Source organism: Xenopus laevis, chromosome 7S (genome assembly GCF_017654675.1).
Source record: "Xenopus laevis strain J_2021 chromosome 7S, Xenopus_laevis_v10.1, whole genome shotgun sequence".
NCBI lineage: Eukaryota > Metazoa > Chordata > Amphibia > Anura > Pipidae > Xenopus > Xenopus laevis.
In genome coordinates this window covers 51,996,128-52,019,855 of record NC_054384.1, presented here as the reverse complement: position 1 = coordinate 52,019,855, position 23,728 = coordinate 51,996,128, and the positions used below count along the sequence as shown (strand labels likewise).

Sequence of the window (23,728 nt, the reverse complement as noted above, 5' to 3'; positions counted from 1 at the left end):
ATGCATTTTGGCACTGAAATGTGCTCAATGTGCTGAGGCACTGCATATTAATGCAAATACACACTGGAGTGCAGTACCGTAACTAGAGGGGGGCGGGGCCCTGGTGCGTGACGTGCAGCCGGGCCCCCGCCCCCCTCCGTGCTGCCCGCATTTCAGTGGAGCGCGGGCTGCCGGGGGGCCCTGAGGGGGTGCACTCACACCCCCTGCCCCCCCGGTAGTTCCGCCACTGCTGGAGTGAATGATAGCAGACCGGCTTTACTCCACCTGTGTACAAAGCACAGGCTGAGAAAATTGGATACTCAGCACTATGGGGCAGATTTATCAAAGGTCGAATTTCGAAGTGAAATATACTTCAAATACGACCATCGAATTCCGTTTTTTTTTTACCGAATTTGACAGAGTTACAATGTGCCATTTTGAGTAGATTAGTGGAAGAGTTTATATGCCGAGAACTTCCCACACCAGTCAGTTGAACTGAAGAAGCTGCTCGAATGAGTAGTGAAACGTTCATTGATTACTCAGCAAGTCCAGTTGTTCTTAGATTTACCTATACTAGATATACAGAATTTGACAGTTTTGCGGTCAAAGTAAAATCGTTTGATCGAACGATTTCAGCAATCGATTTTACTTTGACTACAAAAAACTTAGAAAAATGCATTAGAAGGTCCCCATAGGCAAATATAGTACTTTGGCAGGTTTCATTTGGCGAACTATTGAAGTCGAAGTTTTTTTAAAGAGACAGTACTTTGATTATCGAATGGTCGAATATTCAAACGATTTTACTTCGAATCAAAGTCAAAGTTGTAGTAGCCTATTCGATGGTCGAAGTACCCAAAAATTTACTGCGAAATTCAAACTTTTTGAACTTCGAAAATTCACTCGAATCCACTTCGACCCTTGATAAATCTGCCCCTATGTCATTAACCTAAGACATACAGTTGGTGAAATCAGCTTGACAGGCGATGTCCAAGTTAAGTGATACAAAACATGGCAAAACAAGATTGACATGCTTCAACTGCCACACTAAATGGATTAACAACTTCTTTAAATAAAAGGGACATTAATTATGTAAGCCATTGAAGGATTGACATTAACCACATTATTAAAGGAACATTATATATATATTTTTTTACCAAGCATAGTTAAAAAAAAAACAAAAAACAACATTAAAGCACACTCAGTACGTTTTTTATATGCCATTTCCATTTGCCAATTATTAGCTAAAATTGGACTACGGGACTACAGGAACCAGCCTTTCTGCAATTCATAGTTTAACCCCTAGAAAAAACAGGGCCCAAGTTCAATCTCCGAAGTCTTTGGAGGGTGCCAATTCCCCTTTCCGAACTGGAAATTTTAGACCGTTGTCTGCATAACTATTTTTGTGTGTTGTCATCATCAAGTTAAAGATCACTGGTGTATTGAATCTCCTTAAAACTCAAAGGCTGATAGTTTCAATTTGTACATTATAGGCAGCAAATGCTGAAGAAAAACATTTTCACGGTTACTCGAACGATAGTTATATAGTGTATAAAGTTGCTCTTTACACATTTTTATTCATATTTTATGAAAGAAATTGAACAGTTCATATTTATTATACTCATTACTCACCCCATAAAGCTTGCTCTATTACTGGGATTATTCACCTTTAAGTTAACTTTTAGTATGTTATAGAATGGCTAATTCTAAGCAACTTTTCAATTGCCATTCTTTTTTTTTTCTTTTTTTAAAGTTTTTGAATTATTTGCCTTCTTCTTATGACTGCTTCCTGCTTTCAAATGGGGGTCACTTACCCCATCTAAAAACCAAAGTTCTGCAAGTTCCTCTCCTTTTCATATTCCAGCTAGGGTAATTTGGACCCTTGCAACTGGATTGCTATAATTGCGAGCTGCTGAATAAAAAGCTAACTAACTCAAAAAGCACAAACAACAAAAGATGAAAACCAATAGCAAACTGTCTCTGAATATCACTCTCTACATAATACTAAAAGTTAATTTAAATGTGAATAACACCTTTAAGACATAATTGTGTATAGGTATCTATGAAGATATGGAAACCATTATCCAGAAGCGCGTTATAAAGAAAACTTTGAATGATTGGATGGCCATTTCCCATAGACTCCATTTACAGGGGACCAGTCACCCAGACATAAAAAGCTGTATAATAAAAGTAATTTTCAAATTCATTTTTAGCTGTCAATCCTATATTGCAAGCCCCTCCTCTATGCCTTAAGCAGGCAATTATTTTCACTTTTCACTTATTTTTACTTTCCATTCTGCACTTCTTAGACGTCACTGTATGTAAACCACACATTCCCCCTTCCTCCTCATTGTCTAATTGTGTAGCCTGTGCATAGGCATGGGCATAAGGTGTCCCATTCTGGTGCATAAACAAGATTTTGAGATGATGCAAAGCTTGACTTAACAAGTGTCTACAAAATTGCACCTGTCTGTCCTGAGTTCCAAGACACAACAAAAAAATGTTTATTTTGTTTGACATATCATAAAAAAGGATTTGGAATTATTTCCTGAGGTGAGAGGTCCATTTAAATAAATAATTCAAATTTCCTTTTTCTCTGTAGTACTAAAACAGTACCTTCTAACTAAAAGCTAATAAAACCTTAATGGAGGCAAAACAGTCCTTTGGTTTGTTTACGCTTACCATTACAAAAAGATCACTTATCCAGAAAAAAAAGGTCCTGAGCATTCTGGATAGTCTTGTAATATAGGTTGCATTTAGCAACCCTTAAATCACATTAAAATTAAAAGGGCCGTTAACTTTAAGTTGGTTTTTCATATGTTGTAAACGTTTCTGCAGGTTTTTAAATTATTTAGCTTTGGTTTAACAGCTCTGCAGTTTTGATTTTAACCAGTTTTGAATAACTAGGATGCAATTTACTCAAAACATGATGCGGAGTAGAAAATGGTGATCTGCCAGCTCCTTCCGAAAAATATGCTCAGGAGTGCTTAAATACAGCATGCGGCAGGATGTCTGGCCTGCAGGTGATTTGCATACTGAATAATTCTGCATTCTGTGTTCAGAGATGTACTCTTAACCAGCTTTTATGAAAAGGTGCGCGCACACGTGTAAGTATATAAACACCTACATACATATATAATACACAAGAATATGAATACAATTTATAATAATGAATATCCTGTAAATAATACCCTTATAAACAATGTTTAATGATGTCATTAGTGATATTCAGTGCTTAGTAATGTCATTTCTGTCACAATGAACTACAACTTGTATATCATAATAAAGTACCCCCAGTTGTAAAATATAAGTATATTAGAAGTCACCTACAATTAGGCCCATAAATATTTGGACAGAGACAACTTTTTTTCTAATTTTGGTTCTGTACTTAACTACAATGAATTTTAAATGAAAACTCAGATGCAATTTAATTGCAGACTTTCAGCTTGAATTCAGTGGGTTGAACTAAAACAAATGTGAGGAACTAAAGCCTTTTTTTAACACAATCACTTCATTTCAGGGGCTCAAAAGTAATTGGACAAATTAAAAAAACTGAAAATAAAATGTTCATTTCTAATATTTGGTTGAAACCCCTTTCCTGGCAAAGAAAGCCTGAAGTCTTGAACATCACCAGATTCTGGGTTTCCTCCTTTTTAATGATCTGCCAGGCCTTTACTGCAGCTGTTTATTTGTGGGCATTTCTGTCCGAAGTTTAGTCTTCAACAAGTGAAATACATGCTCAGTTGGGTCATTGTCCATCTGTATTATGAAACGCCTGCCAATCAATGACTGCATTTAGCTGGATTTGAGCAGACAGTTTATCTCTGAACACCTCAGAATTCATTTGGCTGCTTCTCTCCTGTGTCACATTATCGATACATCATCGTACTAGTGTCCCTGTGCCACTGGCAGCCATGCACGCCCAAGCCAACACACAGCCTTCGCCATGTTTTATAGTTGATGTGGTATGCTTTCGATCATGAGCTGTTCCATGCCTTCTGCATACTTTTTTTCTTTCCATCATTCTGGAAGAGGTTGATCTTGGTTTCGTCTGTCCAAAGGATGTTTTTCCAGAACTGTGCTGGCTTTTTTAGAAGTTTTTTTTTTTTTTTTTTTTAGCGAAGTCCAATCTAGCCTTTCTATTCTTGAGGCTTATGAATGGCTTGCACCTTGCAGTGCACCCTCTGTATTTACTTTCATGCAGTCTTCTCTTTATGGTACGCTTACCTCCTGGAGAGTGTTGTTCACGTGTTTGGCTGTTGTGAAGGAGTTTCTCTTCACCATGGAAATGATTCTAAGACCATCCACCACTATTGTCTTCCGTGGACGTCCAGGTCTTTTTGCGTTGCAGAGTTCACCAGTGCTTTCTTTCTCAGGATGTACCAAACTTAGATTTTGCCACTCCTAATGTTGTAGCAATTTCTCGATTGTTTTTTTTCTGTTTTTGCAGCGTAAAGGAAAACTATACCCCTCAAACAATGTAGGTCTCTATAAAATATATTGCATAAAACAGCTCATATGTAAAACCCTGCTTCATGTAAAAAAATTTTTTTCATAATATACTTTTTTAGCACGGTGCAAAAATACATGGAGCAGATACACACCTCAGTTTTTCCAACGACCAGTAGTGAGTTGCCCCATTTTTCAAATCTTGCACCTCAACTGCAACCACAGTATGGGGGAAAGTCCTGTCTTCTGGGGTTTTATCAGCATCAGAAGGAAATAACTCTGGCAGCAGTGGAGAGTACAGAGTATCTGTAAGTAGCGCAAACTGAAACTGCACCTAAATGTGAAAATATATAAAATATAAGGGAGTGAATAATAATGGCAAACAATGATTGGCATGCCATAACTACCATGCAAAATAGATTAACATACATATTCTTTAAATAAAAGGGACAGTAATTATGCAAGCCACTGTTTTTTCAATAGCCATGAAAGATTATTAACATTAACCACATTAATAAAGCTATATCCATACTGGCCTTACATGTGCCGATGTAAGATGGCAATTTTCATCATCATTTTCATTATTTATTCATCTATTGCACCCCCTTACCACCTGCCAGACATCTGGCTGAAAACCGTTCAGATATATTTCAAGCAGGTCAGAAAATCTCAGTGGGCATGGACCAATTTGGCCAAGCTGGAGAGAGTGCAGAGACGTGCAACTAAATTGGTTAGAGGGACGGAAGACTTAAATTATGAGGGTAGACTGTCAAGGTTGGGGTTGTTTTCTGTGGAAAAAAGGCGCTTGCGAGGGGGACATGATTACACTTTACAAGTAGATTAGAGGACATTATAGACAAATGGCAGGGGACCTTTTTACCCATAAAGTGGATCACCGTACCAGAGGCCACCCCTTTAGACTAGAAGAAAAGAACTTTCATTTGAAGCAACGTAGGGGGTTCTTCACAGTCAGACAGTGAGGTTGTGGAATGCACTGCCGGGTGATGTTGTGATGGCTGATTCAGTTAATGCCTTTAAGAATGGCTTGGATGATTTTTTGGACAGACATAATATCAAAGGCTATTCTGATACTAAGCTCTATAGTTAGTATAGGTATGGGTATATAGAATTTAATTAAAAGTAGGGATGGGTGTATGTATGGATGCTGGGTTTTCATTTGGAGGGGTTGAACTTGATGGACTTTGTCTTTTTTCAACCCAATTTAACTATGTAACTAACTATGTAACTATGTAATCAAAGCACATGCCATTATTTTCTGTGACCACATAAAGATATGCTTGGCTGTTCATGTGTTTTAGATGAATTGGCATACTTGTCACATAACAATGCCCAAATCCTTACTAGAGATAAAAAACACCAATTACTATTAAAATTAGAAAAGTAATTGGATGATTTTTCTGGTGAAACTGCAATTCCCAATAAAATCTTGACATGCACAACTTAACTAGTGCACTCTCCACCAAGTGATATTGAAATTCAAAATCTAGATACAATGGCAGCATGTAGTAAAGTGGGGAAGAACGGTAAAAGCCAGAGAGACAGCAAATGTGATATGTCCTGCTACTGATTCTTTCTCAGTTCCTAGACACTAATGCAGTCTCTCAGATTGCTCCCATCATGCATTCTGCTCCATTAAATACTGTTTTGGGGAGCTAAACTGGAGAATTGCATTGGTGGAATAATGATTTTACAAGAAGCCTGAGACTGAAATCAAACAGGAACTCGGAAACATCAAATCTATAGTGCTCTCACTTTGTAATTGAGCAACAGGATATATAGGGTAAAGCTGCCCTCCACTTAATTAATAAATCATTCAATCTTTTTATGCATTTTTTAGATTGATAGACATCACACATTCAAACTATGGTTTCTTCTTACCTTTTTCTTCAGCTCTACACTTATTGCATTGGCTTCCTTCAGATACATGGCATTCCCCCAAAGCAAGTCCCGTAACGAGGTAAACTGGTGTTTTCTCCACTTTTTAAATGCCCACAGTGCCAAATCATATTCATGCTGTGTCCACGGAACTGTAATGTGGTAAACAATCACTATAATATTCTCATTGTGGCAAAACACATGGAAGTACTGGCATCCATCTACCATTATAATATATTAAGTAGGCTTGATGCGGTTTATGGATCACCAGCAGGATCCTCAGAGCCCTATATTACGAATATACTACAACATTAACAGGTACATAGAAGCAATCAGCACCACTAGCACAAATTATTAGCTGGTCATGGCAAATTAATAATTAGTAATGTATTTCAACAGTTTGTCCTTTGAAGATATTAAAAATTAACTTACTAATCATTTAGCCTTTAGAGGTTTAAGGCTTCTTATTGTGAAGTTTCATAAAAACAAGCCTTTAACAAGAGTTTCATTTCATGGGAATTTCAAAACAATCAATACAGCTATGTATTCATGAGGGGTTGGGGGTAGGCATGTAGGTTTTGCTATTAATTCTCATTATATTGTGCTGAAACTGGAATTCATAAACCCTACTTCTTCCTCAGTCTACTGTGAAAATGTTGAGAAGTCTTTCAGCAATTGCCCTTACCTTCCTCCTCCTCTTCTTCTTCTTCCCCATCTTCTGTGGTCTCTGCTGCCAATGAGTGAGTCTCTACTTGTTTCTGCAGAGCTTGTAGTTTGCTCTCATAGTCCTGAGAATGGAGGAAATAGAAGACAACAAAAATGTAAAGATGTATGCTCAAAGAAAAAGTAAACTTTTATTATCTCTAAAGTTGCTCTAAACCTCCACCCTCCAAATAACTCTTTCCCTGCACACGATAAGATCCCCTCTTTGGCAACCTCGCCAAATGAGCAAATCTTTCCCCCCACGGCAGGGCGATATTGGGTTAATCCGAACGTTCAGCCCTAGGATCAGATTACAACAAAGAGAATAGGGACCAAAGGACCACATCAACTAGACAACGCAATCCTCGATCCCAGGAAAATCAAACCTGCCCGATCAATATCAGGCCGATTTTTGGCCTGATATCAATCGGGGAGACCCGTTAAGCCCCAATAAACTGCCGAATTGATATAAAGGACCGATATCGGCAGCTTTAGTCTGCCCATGTATGGTCACCTTTATTTGGTTTCTACAAGCATCTTGTAGCTCTTTAAGCTACTTCCTTGTCTAACTTGAAGCTTCTCTCAGACTATGAAGACCTCAAAGAGGAGTAGAGGCATTGAGCATGCCCAGTAGGGACCTTTGAGGTCTTCATATGCAACGAGAGAAGGAAAGCTCAGAAAGAAAAACGGGGGCAGAGTTTCTTGCAATGCTTCATTTTGAGTATGAAACATTGCCTATGAAGTGTATTACATTTTTGAAGTCAAGGAAGAAATTGACATATACTGTAGGCATCTGTCAAATAAGATTTGTTGATAAATGCAATAGGACCAGGTTCAAAAATGTTCATAAACTCAAGGCTTTTTTTTCTTTAAAAAAGTACAGTTAAGATACTCCTGATATATGCAATATTGTACAGAATTTGATGTTATTTTTTTTATTACATATGAAGGGGATGTGCAATAAATGTTAGCCTAACTATTGTTCCAGAGGACCCTTCTACGGATCGCTTTTATATGAAGTGCCACATTATCATAGTTCTTTGCTACTTTGTACTCTGTAAAAATCATATGTTTTTAAAACAGGCAAGTCTTCTTTACAAAATGTTAAAACTGATCATTATGTCCATTTATAAAAGACCAGCAGTATTAAAGGGATACTGTCCTGGGGAAACATGTTATTTTAAACACTTTAGTTAATAGTGCTAATCAAGAAGAATGCTGTACTAAAATACATTTTCAGAGGCACACCATTCTTCCTTTCCCAATTCCCCATAGCCTTGTGATCTGATAAGCTTGAGTCTTTCTTTACTGCTGTACTGAAGGATGGAGTGATGTCAGCCAGAACAATGAGCAGGTAACAAGATAACAGCTGCCCCTTACACCTCTCTTGAAAAATTCAGCTGCCTTTAATCGGTATACCATGTTTTCCACTCTGCTTCAGGTTTTTAGCACATAGAGAAACCACGATGAAATGGCCTAACTGCCCATTTTGCCTTCTATTCAGTTTAAGGATAGTCAAACATGCGATGATGTTGCCTGTGGGAAATGGCACTCCTTGCAGATGACAAATGCCCAGGTACCTTTGCATCATTGCATGGCATCTTACCATGTCTAAACAATTCAATCAATGTATTGGATCAATGTGTTTTTGAGAAAAGCATTTTTTTTTTTTTTTTTTAAAGCCCCTATGCTACCCTTAGGTGGCCTTCCCACCACTTATAACTTTTAGCATCAAAGTGAGTCAGGGGGGGCTGTATGACTAGTGCAGAGAGAAAAAATGAATTTTGGCTTTTAAAAGTTACCAGAAGCAACTTTTTGCTTCTCACGATAGCCTAAAGAGTGCTATTGTGAGAGGCCCGAGGCAAGATTCTCAACTTGCCACATTGCAGTAGTGCCCCTGGCTAAAGCAGAAGGTGGTTGTCTGCCGCAGTTGGCAGGGAAAACAGGCAGTCAAAAACACCTCATCTAATTTAAGAAGTGATTTATATTTAAGGAATAATGTGGCATTTTAGCTGCCCTCACCTACGGCTGACCAAATGCCTGGTGTGCCACAGCTGTAATGTTTAACTTTGCTAGTACAGGAGGTTGTTTAAATACACTACTGGATGTTTTCAGGATAAATAAATAACTGTACTTGCTGTGTAAGCAGTGCCAGACTGGGACACCAGGGGCCCACCAAAAAAAGACCAAGGGCCCACTCTCCGTGCTATTATTCTTCCTCTCCTCACTCAACCTCTATTCTCCTAGGCTCTTTTATTACATACTATAATATATTATCCAATCTATTAAGCCTCACTGTTCTCATAGAAATAGGGAATGACAACTGGGCGTTTTCCTGCTATCCCGGTGGGCCAGTCCGACACTGTGGGGCCCATTTACATAGTTCGAGTGAAGGAATAGAATAAAAAAAAACTTTGAATTTTAAACGTTTTTTTTGGCTACTTCGACTACGACTTTGAATCAAACGTTTCGAACTAAAAATCGTTCGACTATTCGATAGTCTTAGTACTGTCTCTTTAAAAAAAAAACTTCGACCTCCTAGTTCGTCACCTAAAACCTTCCGAAGTCAATGTTAGCCTATGAGGAAGGTCCCCATAGGCTTAGCAATCTTTTTTTGGTCGAAGAAAAATCGTTCGATCGATGGATTAAAATCCTTCTAATCGAACGATATTCGAAGTCGAAGGATTTCCATTCTGCAGTCGAATATCGAGGGTTAATTAACCGTCGATATTCGATCATAAGTAAATTTGCCCCTGTGTGTAAGGCAATTCAGATATTTCTCTACACGAGCCAGGTACGGGGAGCATCACAACTCAATCACATTCTCACCTCCATGCTGCACGTAACATCCGTCCCCCTCCGGATCAATCCATTGAATTTAAGCAAAAACGGAGCATTCGGGGTGATATGTTAAAATCTTCAAATTTTAATCATCCAGGTTAAAAGAAATAACAGCGTGTCAAGTTCAAAATACATCAGATCATCCGCTTTACGCGTTTCATGGCATCTCGCCACTTCATCAGAAGCGTACCCGAAGGATTTCCATTCTGCAGTCGAATATCGAGGGTTAATTAACCCTCGATATTCGATCATAAGTAAATTTGCCCCTGTGTGTAAGGCAATTCAGATATTTCTCTACCAGTTTAAATACACTGTGGAAAAACTGACCAAGGTGCCATTAGCCTTAGACTTATTGAATCAGTTTGTACAGTGAAGGCAACATACACTTACATAACATATACCGTATACATGTGAATAATGGTATGGTGACGTATAAGAACAAGATCCCTCTGTCCTAAATACAATATACAGTAAGAGGGTACTGACACATACATGGGAACTTTAGCCCCAAATCCTACTCCAGACCACTCCCCACTTCCAAAAAAGTTGCCAGAAGGCAGAGCAGGTTTTAGTAATCTGCAAATCAGAAATTGTCTTGTATCTTTAATGCAACTGTACTATGTAGTTATACATATGTATTTATTATTGGAATGACCCGTCTGTTCTATTCATTAATTCTTCTCCTGTACAGTGTTGCAGACATAAATAGCTCTATATAAATAAAAATACACATCCATTTATAATGAAAAGTTACTAGACCACTATACAGGGTATACTTGGCTCTCTGAAAATTGTTTGCTATGGGTTTTTGTTAAGTTACTATGAATTTTTTTAATGCATATCTAGTATGTGGCAAGAACAATAAGCAGACTGACAAGCTGGTTTCAAGAGCATTTTCATGTTTATTCGGAGGACAGCTTTAAAAGAGACAGCATATTCTAAATGTATCTTAACTAAACAAACAACATTCAAACTTTCATGTTTAAATCAACACATTCCGTAGGGGTGCATGTTAATCAAGTAATAGTGAAATTCTTTTAGCAATGTACATTTTCAGACTACCCCAGCAATATCTGCATGGTATACTGGTAGAATAGCTGTAAAAAGTAGTTTTAGGGTTTTAGGTCCTAAGGGGAATAGAAAAAATATGAGGGGTGATTCATTACACGGTTTGGGTTTAGGATGTATATGTGCAGGCCCGGACTGGCCATTTGTGAATACAGGCAAATGCCCGTTAGGCCGCTGCCCATGCCATGTAACTGGGCCGCATTGACAGTGTGCGACTTCCTGTGCGCAGGGCCCTTGCGCTTGGATGAAGAGAGAAATGTAATTGTACAGGACCCGCACTAACATTTCCTACCAGTAGAGGGCGTGCAGCAGAAGTGAGCCGGAAACTGAAGAGCTGCACGGGGAAAACATTAGCAAGTTTGCAGTGCTTTTGAAACGCTCCAATGAAGGGAGGGATGGAATTTTCTGCTGCTGTTCTGCATTTCCCCCCTTTGCCCCCCCCCCCAAGTGTACAGAGAAAGGGCAGGTAAGAACAACTACTTCCTGCTACTTAAAGTGATACTAACATTAAAAAAAAAATATATATATATATATATATAAAATACTGTTCATCTAAAGTTATAGGTCATGCTGATTTTTGATACCTCAGAACCTGAAACCCAACTGCTTTGGATCCCGACTGCCACTTCTCATCCTATCTGTTAAACAGCATCTTCATTGATATGGGTGGATCTATTTAGTTTTCTCTAACTTCTATGCAACTTCAGGCTGATTGTCTCTGCATGTGACTATGTACATTTTGAAATCTGCACTGTGTGAGTTAGCTGTCTATTAATCATGTAAATGTTGCCTTATATGTTAGAAAAAAGTGTTTTTAGTTTATTTTTGGGAAAGAATTCTTCATTTGCGCCTGTGTAATAACAAATTACAAGCAGTCGTGTCCTACAGATATATGTGTAGCAATAGTGATATGGAGCACACAGTGGTTAGGAGGAATTAAAACATTCTTCATTAGATATCCTTTAAAATCATCAGTACATTATGTGGATATGACTTCTCCCCCACACTTGATGCGTTTCGTGGCGTCTCGCCACTTCCTCAGAAGCTTAGGTCTATGCTTATGCCTATGCTTCTGAGGAAGTGGCAAGACGCTATGAAACGCGTCAACTCTGTTATGTCATGATACTGATACTATCACTGCACAGTTTAATTATTCACAGCAGTCTTGCCCTGCTTTATGGCAGCTGAGATTCTAGCTATCTATGTGCAGTTTTCTATGCAGGACATGGCAGGCTTTGTGCATCTGTTCACAGGTTTTTATCTAATATTCCCCTGTATAATTGTGTCCAAGGAATGGATTAAAAAAACTTGCTCCCAACAAAGACTAATTATATCTTAGTTTGGCTCAAACTACTGTTTTATTATTACAGAGAAAATTAAATCTTTTAAACATTTGCATTGTTTGAATATAATGGAGTCTATGGGAGATGGCCTTTCCTAATTTGGAGCTTTCTGCAAAATGGGTTTCCAGATAACCAATCCTATACCTGAAGTGGGCTGCTTTGATTTTTTTTGCCAGGGCTGCTTTTTTCTCCCACTCCGGCCCTGTATATGTGGCTAGGGCAAATGTGGGGCATGACCTAAAACATCCTGGCTTTATATTATGAAATACTAGGAGTAATCATGAGGGGAGATTCTTTTTGTTTTTTTGGGGGGGGGGGTGGTTTAGAATTCCTTTAACAGATAAAGTTAGAGGCCTATTTATCAAAGGTAAAATTTTAGTGGTTTAGAGGTTTAGAGGTTTTTCAAACTACGCATAAACTATATTCCTCTAAAAGATTAAACTACAAAAAGTACAAACAAATAAAACAAAAACATGCTGGATGATGCACTAAAAAATATATGAAAACTTCTATAAATTCCAGATGACTACTAAAGAAATAAAATCCAAAAACCTCTATATGTCTGAAATGATTAAAAATGGTCCAGTAAGATCAGTGCAGAATCCATTGACTTCTATGGGACCTCAAAAGTTTTTACTTCACGCAGTTTTGTATTAAGAGTTGTTCGTTTTTTACACTTAGTAAATACAGAATTTGCTTAGAGTTTTCAAGAAACACAGAAAAAACACAAATTTTTTGAGATTTGTGAAAAAGAGAAATTTGAATGTTGTTAAATATGCCCCTTACAATTAAACATTTATCCATATAAAAAACATTAGCAGCAAACATGAATATTATCTCTGCAAATTGATTTAAATGAATTATATACCTAGTGTGACTTAAATTACAGTATTTTTACTTGCAGCCATATATTGAGCAGCAATGAAATTTATAAAAGAATATATTTTCCAAGGTCAGTACAGTACAAAGCAAATCTTTTAGGTCCATAATTGTTGATTCTTCTCAAGCTATTCTTATTTTGGACTGATATTTTAGACTACAAAACAACTGCACCATAAAATCTGTGAAATAGTGGGCTTTTTCTTTAATAAAATTTTGCTAAGCATTGTAACGTCCTTAAGAAAACTAACAGCACACCTTGATATGTTCCAGAGGATGCAGACTGTAGATACTGATAGGAACTATCGCAGGTGCATAAGGAGCATAAGCCTTGTACTCATTCTATGTATATCTACTATGGAAAGCCATGGATACTTTGAGCTTAAAGGGGAAATTTTGCATAAAAAAAAGGAAGAAAGGAAGGAATCAGACCATTTATCTGTAAAAGTGGCACAATTCTATTAAACAATGAAAAAAATCCGCTAAAAACAACAGGAAATAAAAAAAAATGAAAAATTGCACAGTAGGATCAGTGATCAAAACCCTAGTTCCACCTGTCTCAATGGGACTTGTTTATAAAGCTAGCCAATAACCTATAGCAACCAATTAGTGAGTAGCAGGTAGAACAATGAAAGCAAACGTCTGGTTGGTTTCTGCCCAGGTGCAAATTCACCTCCATGTATCAAATGTTTTTGCAGAAAGGAGGCACCGCTCGCACACCCTGGCCTTCTAAACTGGACGCCTGGTGCACGGTGATGGAGGGATCGGCACCCTCCCAATAACAGTAAAAGGAAGGATTCACTGGCACTTGAAGGCTGCTGCAAGCAGGGACAAGCACTTGTGTTTTATTAGCAGAAAGTTGCAACGTTTCGGGGATAAAACCCCTTTGTCAAGCATGCTAATAAAATGCAAGGGCTTGTCCCTGCTTGCACCAGCCTTTGAGTGCCAGTGAATCCTTCCTTTCAAATGTTTTTGCACCATCTAACTCAGCTTTAAATCCTTTCCTGTCACATCACCAGCAAGGAGCCTGGGTAGTTGAAGCCAATCCCAAAACTAGCTTTTACTCTGCATGCGCCTGCTGGCAGCTCCAACAAAGGATCTGAAGTAGCAAACGCAACAGAGACAGGGACAAAGTAACTTGTGGTACATAAAATGAGTGGAGTTGATGCAGAGGGTGTTGGGGGGGGCTAGGTTTTGTCATTCATTAATCAAAGGCATGAAATGTGCAAGACTCTTACATTATTTAAAGGAATATCATCCCAAAGATTAGAATAAAAACGTTTAAATCCACAAATTTACAACGGTTGTCCAGTTTCAGTGCCACCCTAAACTTCATTTCATGTTGAAGAAGTCTTGCTAAGGGGAAGATGAGCACCTGGACTCCACTTTAAAATTGTTTTGATTTCTCTCAGCTGCTCAATTAATATTTGGTGGTGTTACCACGTGCAGGCAGAAAATGTGGCAATGCTCCTAGTACTGCAGAATTGACTCAAAATATAAAGTCCCGGAAACACAGGAGGACACCGATCAACAAATCAGTATAGACTTCAAGTGTATTGAATATGTGTACCACATACACTTGGGGAGATTTGTTGGCCATGTTAAAAATTTGCTACAGTGGGGGAGGGAGGCGGGAATCTCCCTGAAAATGCATTGACATTGTAATCTCCACAAGAAAATTACATTACTTGCAGCAATTCAGTTTAAAGGAGAACTAAACCCCCCATTAATCAAAAATTCCCATCCCTTTCGCCCACTGCCCCCCTCCCTGCTTTCTCTCTCCTTAGTAACTCTAAAAATTGTCCGTCATGTCCCTTGCTATATTTATGCAGAGTAGCACAGCGGAGCTCTTTGGCGCCATCTTCTGTATCTTCGGATACTCTTCTTTTCCTTCGGCAATCTTCTGAGCTTTCCGCGCATGCGCAGTAGGCACAAATACCAGAATGGCCCCAACTGTGCATGAATATGCCAAGGTACATGACAGGGACACTTTTCCCACTGCGTTACTAAGGAGGGAGAAAGCAGGGAGGGGGGCCACTGGACTGCAGGGGATGGGGATTTTTGATTGGGGGGTTAGTTCTACCTTAGGGAGAAGTGCATGTGTATATGAGAATAAATGTATATATTTACATAAATATATCCTTAGTCAACAAAGTCACCTATTATCCTAAAATAGTTTACCACACCAAAGGGCCACAATAGGTTGGGGGAAAAAAAAAAAAAAAAGAGCTAGGACACCCACGCATGGAGGGAGCTCCTGGTGTTAGTGGCCATTTTGGGGCAGAAGCATAATGTGCAAGGGCTGCAAAAAAGCTTGAGTTCCCCCAGAGTGTAGGTTCTAGTAGCTCACACTTTGGTGGGGTATACTATTTAAGGTTGACAAGTACCCTTTAATCATTGGGGGGGGTGAAAGCTGAAATTTTTCCACAATAAAAAAAGATTGGCTTAATACTGTGTCATTGCACTTAATGTTTATAGAAGATTTATTGAGTGTTTATAGAAGATTTATTGAGTGTTTACAGACACCAAAAAAGCAGAGAACTGTATTTCTTTGAATCGAGTCACGTTCATGTATCTTGGATTTATTTCTTATATTAAGGATTTCACAATGGTTGTTTCACTATACTAGATTATGTTGCACTCAAACCTGGACAATATTATCTGAATGGGGCTGATGTACCTCTACATTCTATGCACACAAGTGTCACTATGTATATAAGTTAGTATATAGTGATGGAAATGAAAAAGATACATACGAGTGCAATTTATGGCGTGTGTTGTATAGCAGATGGCAGTTATTACACTGGTTACACTACACATTCTGGGAGGGTTACATGCCACCTGAAGAAATACCATTAGCATTTGTTAGATCTATTGTGCTTGCCAAAAAATGCTGAAAAGTATAGTACGGTTTTGCTTTAAAGGATTTAAGTACCAGGAGATGTAGATAATTTTTTCCTAATATAGGTGCATCTTTATCACAACATTTATGTTCTAATAGTAGTGAACTGATAAACTGCTAACACTCCACAACTAACCTGACCACTGAATGGCCAAAAGGTAGAATTACATTTTTTTTCGGCCAGGGGCAATGAGCAGGGGAAAAGAGCAGCTAGATACTAGAGAATGACAATTATTTTACATTTTAAAGAGAATCTGGCACCAAGGAAACAAAGTATATTAGAATAATATTTTTAATATTAAAACATCCATACCTGTGGTATTTCAAAACCTCTGCTGTTATCATACATTACCTGCATGATACACAGAGGTAGGACAGGCAATTTCCTTTCAATTTCTAGATTTAAATAGTGTATTTTCGACTAACAAAACAGAAAGAATTCAGAATTATTTCTCATGGTGACAGGTCCCCTTTAAAGGGGTTGTTCATGTTCAAACACTTTTTTTCAGTTCAGTTGGTTTCAGATTGCTAACCAAAAAATAATGATTTTTTCCTATTACTTTCTATTTGTGAAAGTTCACCTTCTAAAGCAGCTTTGGGAGGGGGGGGGGGGGCTGCATAAGCTTAATGGCTTTTCTAATGCCTATAAAAATGCCAAACAACAAAGGAGAGTGTATTTTTGGTGAAACTCCATAAACTTAGGAGTACTGATTGCAATGCACAGCAAACACAGCAAAACTGCTATAAAACTGCTTTAAGATGGCACCAGACTGCGTCACTGTGTTGTTAGATGCGAGAAATTAAACAAAAAAAAGCCTGGCTGATTTCAAACTGAATATGCTTGTGTTTATGTACTGGTGTAATTACTCTGCCATTGGGATTTGGCATGTGGCATGTAGCCTTCTGCACATATTTATGCATTCCACATCTACTTGATCAATGGGGCCAGATCATCCCTCCCTAACCTTTTATATTCAGCGTCTGATTACAAAGTGGTTATGTTTAAATCTTACTTTATGTTCATAAGTTATGTTTAATCAACCTTTTTTGCAGTCTCTAAGGTCCATGTATAGTGTAAGTAAATTGTGTTTTTCAAACTTGTTTAGTTTATTAAAGTCAATTAAAGAGCTATTTTCTATTCATTATTGTCAAATTCAGGCCTGCCCAGCACCTCACAATCTATGTTCTTTGCAAAGCAAACACTAGCAGTGCTTTTCTTCTTCTTTTTTTTTTTTTTTTGATGCCATAACAAATAATGAAAGAAGAAAATTATGATTTCAGCATGAACTCACGTAACCTGGAATATATGCTCCTCCCACAGATCAGTTTTTATAGAATCTGGTAGTGAATAGACCAAAAAATGCTAGGTAATAAAATGTTATTAACATGCTGACTTGAGAAATATTGAGAGTAAGCATATTTGTTAAGGTTTGGTGTACATGCTGAAGCAGATAATACTAGGCAAAGGTGAACCTGGCCCTTGAGGTGTTGGTTTTGCATTTTCTCATTTAACATAATCCCCACTAAATCATAAGGAGTATTAGCCTGGCATACATGTATTTTCTAGGCATCTGACATTAAAGATCACAGCAGGATGGTATGATGCAAATTGCTGTCTGCCTCTCACTTGAACAGCTTCTTCAATTGTACAAGCAGCAAAAGTTATCCAGGTATGGATTTTCTTATCCAAAATTTCTGGGGCTTGGGGATTTCCAGATAAGGGGTTTTTAAATAAACCACAAAAAATTTTTTCCACCAATATGGATTTATACAGCTCCATGAGAACCAAGTAGAAAATACTGTTTTATTATTATTATTATGAAGAAAAAGTAAATAATTTCAAAAACATTTTTTACTTAAAAATTACCTTCTGGATACTGGGTTTCTGGATAAGTAATCTCAAACTTTACCTATTATGTGGTGGAGCAAATAGTGACTTAGAGATGCAACTGAGATGGTGGGTGAAACACGTAACCTCTATTTTGATGAGGTAGAACAAGCAAAAATCACTGTTGTAAGTGCTGGGGCATTAGCCACTTTATACTTGATAATGTGCAGAAAAGGCATGAAAGAGTTGCTGGTTTACTAGTATGCTTTGCTGTAAAATATGATTCTTCATGAAAAATATGAGATTAGGCAATAATGAGTGGATACTCTGTACCACTCTACTTTTTATCAAAATCTGTAGTATTTATGCACATCATTCAATTTCCATGTTTTATGCGGATTCAGAGTGATCTAGCAGATATTAACATTCTTTTTGATGTACAGTTACATAATATTTCAGGAACTCGGCTATAGGAACAAAGAATGGCACAAATCACATCTTGTAAATGCCTTTTTAATCCATCTTGTGGTAGGAATTTTTGCCCACTCATCACTTCTAATTCTTAAATCTAACATGTTTAATATCTACCCACATATTTTCAGCCAGGGGACTGTGATAGCTGCTTCAAAATCTTCAGATTGCTCTTGGTGGCTTTCAAGGAATGTTTAGGAACATTGTCTTAATGTAGGAGCCATCCTCCTTTCAGCTACCGCTTCTTTGCTGACTGTCACATTGGCATCAAGAATTTGCAAATATGTAGCACAGTACTGTCCAACTTCTATGGTACCGAGGGACGGAATTTTTCTAATCTACATGGTGGAGGGCCGATAACGGAAGCCAGTGTTAGCCACGCCCTGTTTTAGACCACACCCACTTTAAACCACACCCATGTTACCGCAAGACCATATCCACATTAATAGCACACCAAAAAACCAAATGGTTGGTGCTCACTGCAGGGATCAGGGCCGGAACTAGGGGTAGGCAGAGTAGGTGGGTGTCTAGGGCGCTATCAGTGAGGGGCACACTTTCATGGGGATTGTTTTCGGTTTTTAATTTTTTCGTTTTTTTCAAGTGTTTATTTAATAATTTGTTTCAGTAATCATGGTCACCCAGTTGGGTGGAATCCATCTCCTTCAACCTCTTGCCGGCAAGTAATAGCTACTTCTGTGCGGTGCAGAGTAGCGTGCATACACGCGTCAATGACATCGCTGATGTGTTGGGTGACAGAGAGAAGCAGAGAGCTGGTGGCCTGCTTGGTATGGCTCGCTCCTGCTGCTCTCAGCCTTGCACAGTTGCACTGGACTGAAGACATTCTTTCTATTACTGTAAAGTGTGAAGCTTCCTGCTGGCACAGCCAGGTACAGATTTGGGGAACATATGTTTGCTGTTGCGCGCTGGCACAGGCAATATGATGTGATCAGATTTATTTTTGGCTGCTGCTGGCATAGGAAAAGATTGGGGGCAATGTGATGGCTGCAGGAGGGCTGTAATCTGTATGATGGATGGCTGCTGAGCTTGCTTGCACAGGTACGGGCGGGGTGTATTATGGATGGCTGCTGGGCTTGCTAGTATAGGTATAGGGAGCATGAATATAAATGAAAAAATGTTGTACAATTTCTTGCTCTCTTTATTTAAAAACCATCATGATAAGGAGGTAAATGGTAATGCAGGACAGGGGGGCACTGATTGAAGCTCTTGCCTAGGGTGCCGAACTACTTTGTGCCTGCCCTGGTTGTCACTCATGTGAAAAAAGTTAAGTCATATTAAGACATACCCTTAAATCCATATGCCTCCTCCTCCCCTGTGTATAATACAGTACCCCAGCATATGATTAAACACCTTAGGGGCCACTAACAATAATTTTCAAATGCTAACAAAACCCCCAGAACAAATACCGTAGTCAGGACCAGTCTAAAATGTACTACATACAGTGACACAGTGCTGGGCCCCATTAGCATTTTGAATAAAGTGTTAACAGGTGAACAATGTGGGCAATTTCAGTCTGGGTCTCAGGTGTGAACAGTACAGGGCTTTAAGGATGTGAACAATAGAGGTGTCACAAGTGTGAACAATGCCGGAGGATCACAGGTGTGAACAATACAGGGGATTAGTGTGTGAATTTGAGGTTTAAACAATGCAGGGGCCAGTTAATCTCTGTAGTGATACCTTTTAAAGTTCACATATGGTAAACAGACACAGCAGGCAGACTTTGATGTGGAGGGCCATATTAGGGGGGTCGCGGGCCACACGCCAGCCCTGATGGACAGCCCTGATGTAGCAGACGCCATTCAACTCTCTAAACAAACAATGTCTTCTGTCCCACTGGCTGCCACACAACCACAAAGCCTAATGATTCCACCCAACGCTTTAACACATTGCAAGGTGTTTTTCTTTAAATTAAGGCTTCAATTTTTGGCCAAAGTTACATTTTTAATTCACCTGTCCACAGCACTTTTTGTAAAAGGCCTCTGCCTTGTCTAGATGCTGTTTTGCATATCTCAGCTGTTGACATGTGTTGTTTGTGCAAATAGTGCAACACCACTGCTGTGTCAGCCAAGCTTCCGGCAGGTCCTTTGCAGTCATGTGAGGGTTTGCCTTTGCCTTTCTGGTTAGCATACTAAAACGGATATGTTTTCTCTCGGTCTTTCAGTTCTTGCCTTAATTACCACAGTTTCCTATAACTAACATTTATTGTGACATTATGGACAATGGAAATTGCGAGCTAAAAGCATTTTTGCAATATTTAGCTAACCTTTCCAGGTTAGATGGGGTCATTTTCACATACTCAGATGTCCATGGTTGCTAAATGACAACTCAAAGTTTTGGGGTGTAAGAGATTTAATTAAGCTATGCATTTGTCAGCAGATGATAGCTCCTAATGGCTATTAGGACCTAATGACATAATTAAGTAAATATGTAATTCAATGACCTTGCAAACTTTATATATGCCAAAATTTTGCACATGCTATAATTACTACAGGTATGGGATCTGTTATCCAAAAAGATCAGAATTATGGGAAGGCTGTCTCCCATAGACTATTATATTCAAATAATCAAAAATTTTAAAAATGATTTCCTTTTTATCCATAAAACAGTATCTTGTACTGGATCCAAACCAGAGCCTATTGGGTTTATTTAAATATGCAAAACTTTATAAAACATCCTGATTTTCGGACATAGAAGTTACGACCACCACGCACATTTAAAGATGCACATTTCTTTATAGGCTGTACAGTTCTTAAAAAGCATACAGTAGAATGCCAATTACTTTAAATGTTGGAATAATAAAGAGGTCTAATATGATTTTAATAAAAACTAGCAATTCAGTGCATAAATATTGTTATTTTGTCTCCATTATAAATAATGTGGGCTTTATTAATTTTACAAAAAATTAGAACGAATGGAAATATTTTTCTGCAAAAAAGGGTTTTTCAAAGATGCGTTTCAATCCATGCCGGCATTATTTATGTGTTTTAGTGCTAATAAATGAAAATTAATTCACATATGAAAGACAAATGCTTCGGTGAAATAAAACCAAGTTCTTAAATCACAGTAAAAAATGCATAGTGCAGAAAATAAATCCTAATACTTCAATCAAAGAGATGGAAGAGGTAGCATGGCTTTATGATGTAGACGGATTGGTTCCCACCAGGTCGCCATTAAAAAAAGCTAAGCAGGATGTTAGAGAATTTTACACCTAACCATTTTAATAAATCAGAACTCGAGCACGGTTTTCAAGCTTGAAAAATACACATGTACTAAAAACATCAAGTGTTACTAAACCAATTGTGTAAAATATAGCTATATCTTAAAGTTCTCAAAGTGCATAGTTTGCACTGCTTTGCATAATATTTTGCTGTACTAAGCCTGTTCACCAAGACAAGCATTTATTCCTAGCAGTACTAAAGGTCAAACAGTGGTTTCTCTGCTAGATTTAAGATTGGGAGCAGAATGTTGACGCCTCATGCGTGGTGGAGTTACAAACTGGTTGTGAGGAAGCCGCTCAGTCTGCTTATGGTAATTATTGGAATAACCATCACTGTTATAACTATGATAATTGCTCCAGTCTGACTGCCCTTGCTTATGTCCTGGATGCTGATAGCGGAAATGCTGCAATTCACTTGGTTGAGAGTCAAATGACTGCAGGGACTCTGAAGAACCTGAAGCTTGACGCCAAAGTCCCTTTTGGTGCCCATTCAAGGAGTTGCTTCTCCAACGTGCAGGAGGAGACTCAGGGTTATTGTCATAACCCTTATATTGCTGTTGCTGCTGTATCCATTGTTGATTACGAAAATGACTGTATGGACTCCATATTTGTTTTTCTGGTTCAATTTCCACCAGCTGTTCTTTTATATTAGCTTCTTTGGGAACTTTTACCTCAATCACCTTCTCATCAGTTATAAGAATATGAGTGCCAGGACTCCAAGAGCTTCTGTGGCTGGGGTTGCTCTTAAATGGGAAACGAGGCTTGCGATTTTCAGGTGGGATGAATCGATGAGGACCGTTATTGCGACGCAACTGCTTGGCAATTTCCTGCTGCTGAAGGTTCTTGAATTTGATTTGTTCCTGTCTCATCCAGTGTGAACGTCCTCCACAAAACAAGGAGGTATTATCCACAGGGCTATTATTAACGTTCTCTGTTTCAGGTTCCTCAAAAGTGGACTTGCATTTTTCATTCTTTATTATTGTCTTTGCACCTTCCATGCAAAGTTCCTGAATTTTTCGCTCACCATGTGATCCTACCAGTGGCAGTACTTTCTCCATTTTTAACATTTTGTTCCTTAAGGTTCTAATTTCCTCATCTTTCATATTATTTTGGTTCTTTACCTCCTGTAATATGTCTTCCAGTTTGTCTACATGAATCTTTAGGTCATCCATATCTGTTGATGCCTTCCCAACTGTAACCAAATCCTCAATCTTTTCATCCCCTACACCCACTGTATCCCAAACATCCCGAGCTACAGCCCGCCACGAGTCTCGTTCATTAGGATCTTTTTTACAATACATGGTACAAAGTTCCTTCATTTTCACAATTGCAAGAGCTTCAATTTCCTGTCGACTGTGCTGAAAGTCATTTAGTGCCACTTCATAACATATTTCTTTAATAGCTTGTATTTTTAGGTCAGAGATAGTCACCCACTTGGAATCCTTGCTAAGCTTTCGGCGATGGGGAATTTGATACATTTTGTTTGGCTCCCTTTTCTTACCACTGCTGGGAAGACCACATTTCTTAACAATGCTTTGTACTTTGCTAGGTGGGAGCTTCTCTCGAAGAGAGGTGATTAAGCGCCAGCTTTCTTCACAAGATCGTTTCTCAGAGTCATCTCCACTATCTGAATCCGCATCCTTGAGAAAGAAAAAAAATCAAAATGGCCCAAAAGGCAAAAAAGTATATATAGTAGTACATAAGCAATAAACGGAAAACAAAATGGAAAAGACAAACAAAAATATTCAGAAACAGATGAACAAAAATTTCAAGTACTCTTTGTACAGTTCTCACCTAAACAGTCAGAAGAGAAGATAGTCTTTAGATAAAGAGCAGAAACTTAGATGTAGAAAATGAACCAGAAGCATGCTACGGCACACTTGCCAAATGCCATATCTGGATTTCCATACAGCAAAACCACAACTCCAAGATGCAAGCCAAAAAGTGAATAAGGACAGCCAGAGGAGAGAGTGAGTGAACGCAGGTTAGTAGAGGCAGCTTTCATGTTTATATTCTTTTGTAGTACAGATGCCGGTAGGTAGGGATATTTTATCCAAAGCAACAGAACCGTGAGTTATAAAGCCATTGATGCAGATGTCAGTACTCTGTGTAGCAGTGGAGAAGATTTAAAAAGAATC

The 23,728-nt window shown here is 38.4% G+C and overlaps 1 protein-coding gene across 10 annotated transcripts in view; it reads right to left on the bottom strand.

Moving 5' to 3' along the window:
- kif1b.S (kinesin family member 1B S homeolog) overlaps positions 1-23,728 on the bottom strand; it is a 213,858-nt gene that overhangs the window by 99,180 nt on the left and 90,950 nt on the right. For 9 of the 10 annotated variants that reach the window (XM_041571245.1, XM_041571244.1, XM_018227630.2 and 6 more), the window contains 3 exons: positions 7,007-7,109; positions 6,325-6,473; positions 4,581-4,759 (listed from right to left, as the gene is read on the bottom strand). In XM_041571245.1, coding sequence (XP_041427179.1) covers positions 4,581-4,759; positions 6,325-6,473; positions 7,007-7,109 — 431 coding nt within the window. Of the gene's footprint in view, positions 1-4,580; positions 4,760-6,324; positions 6,474-7,006; positions 7,110-20,421; positions 23,231-23,728 lie in introns of those variants that run through there. The other variant, XM_018227637.2, reaches the window with a different exon arrangement.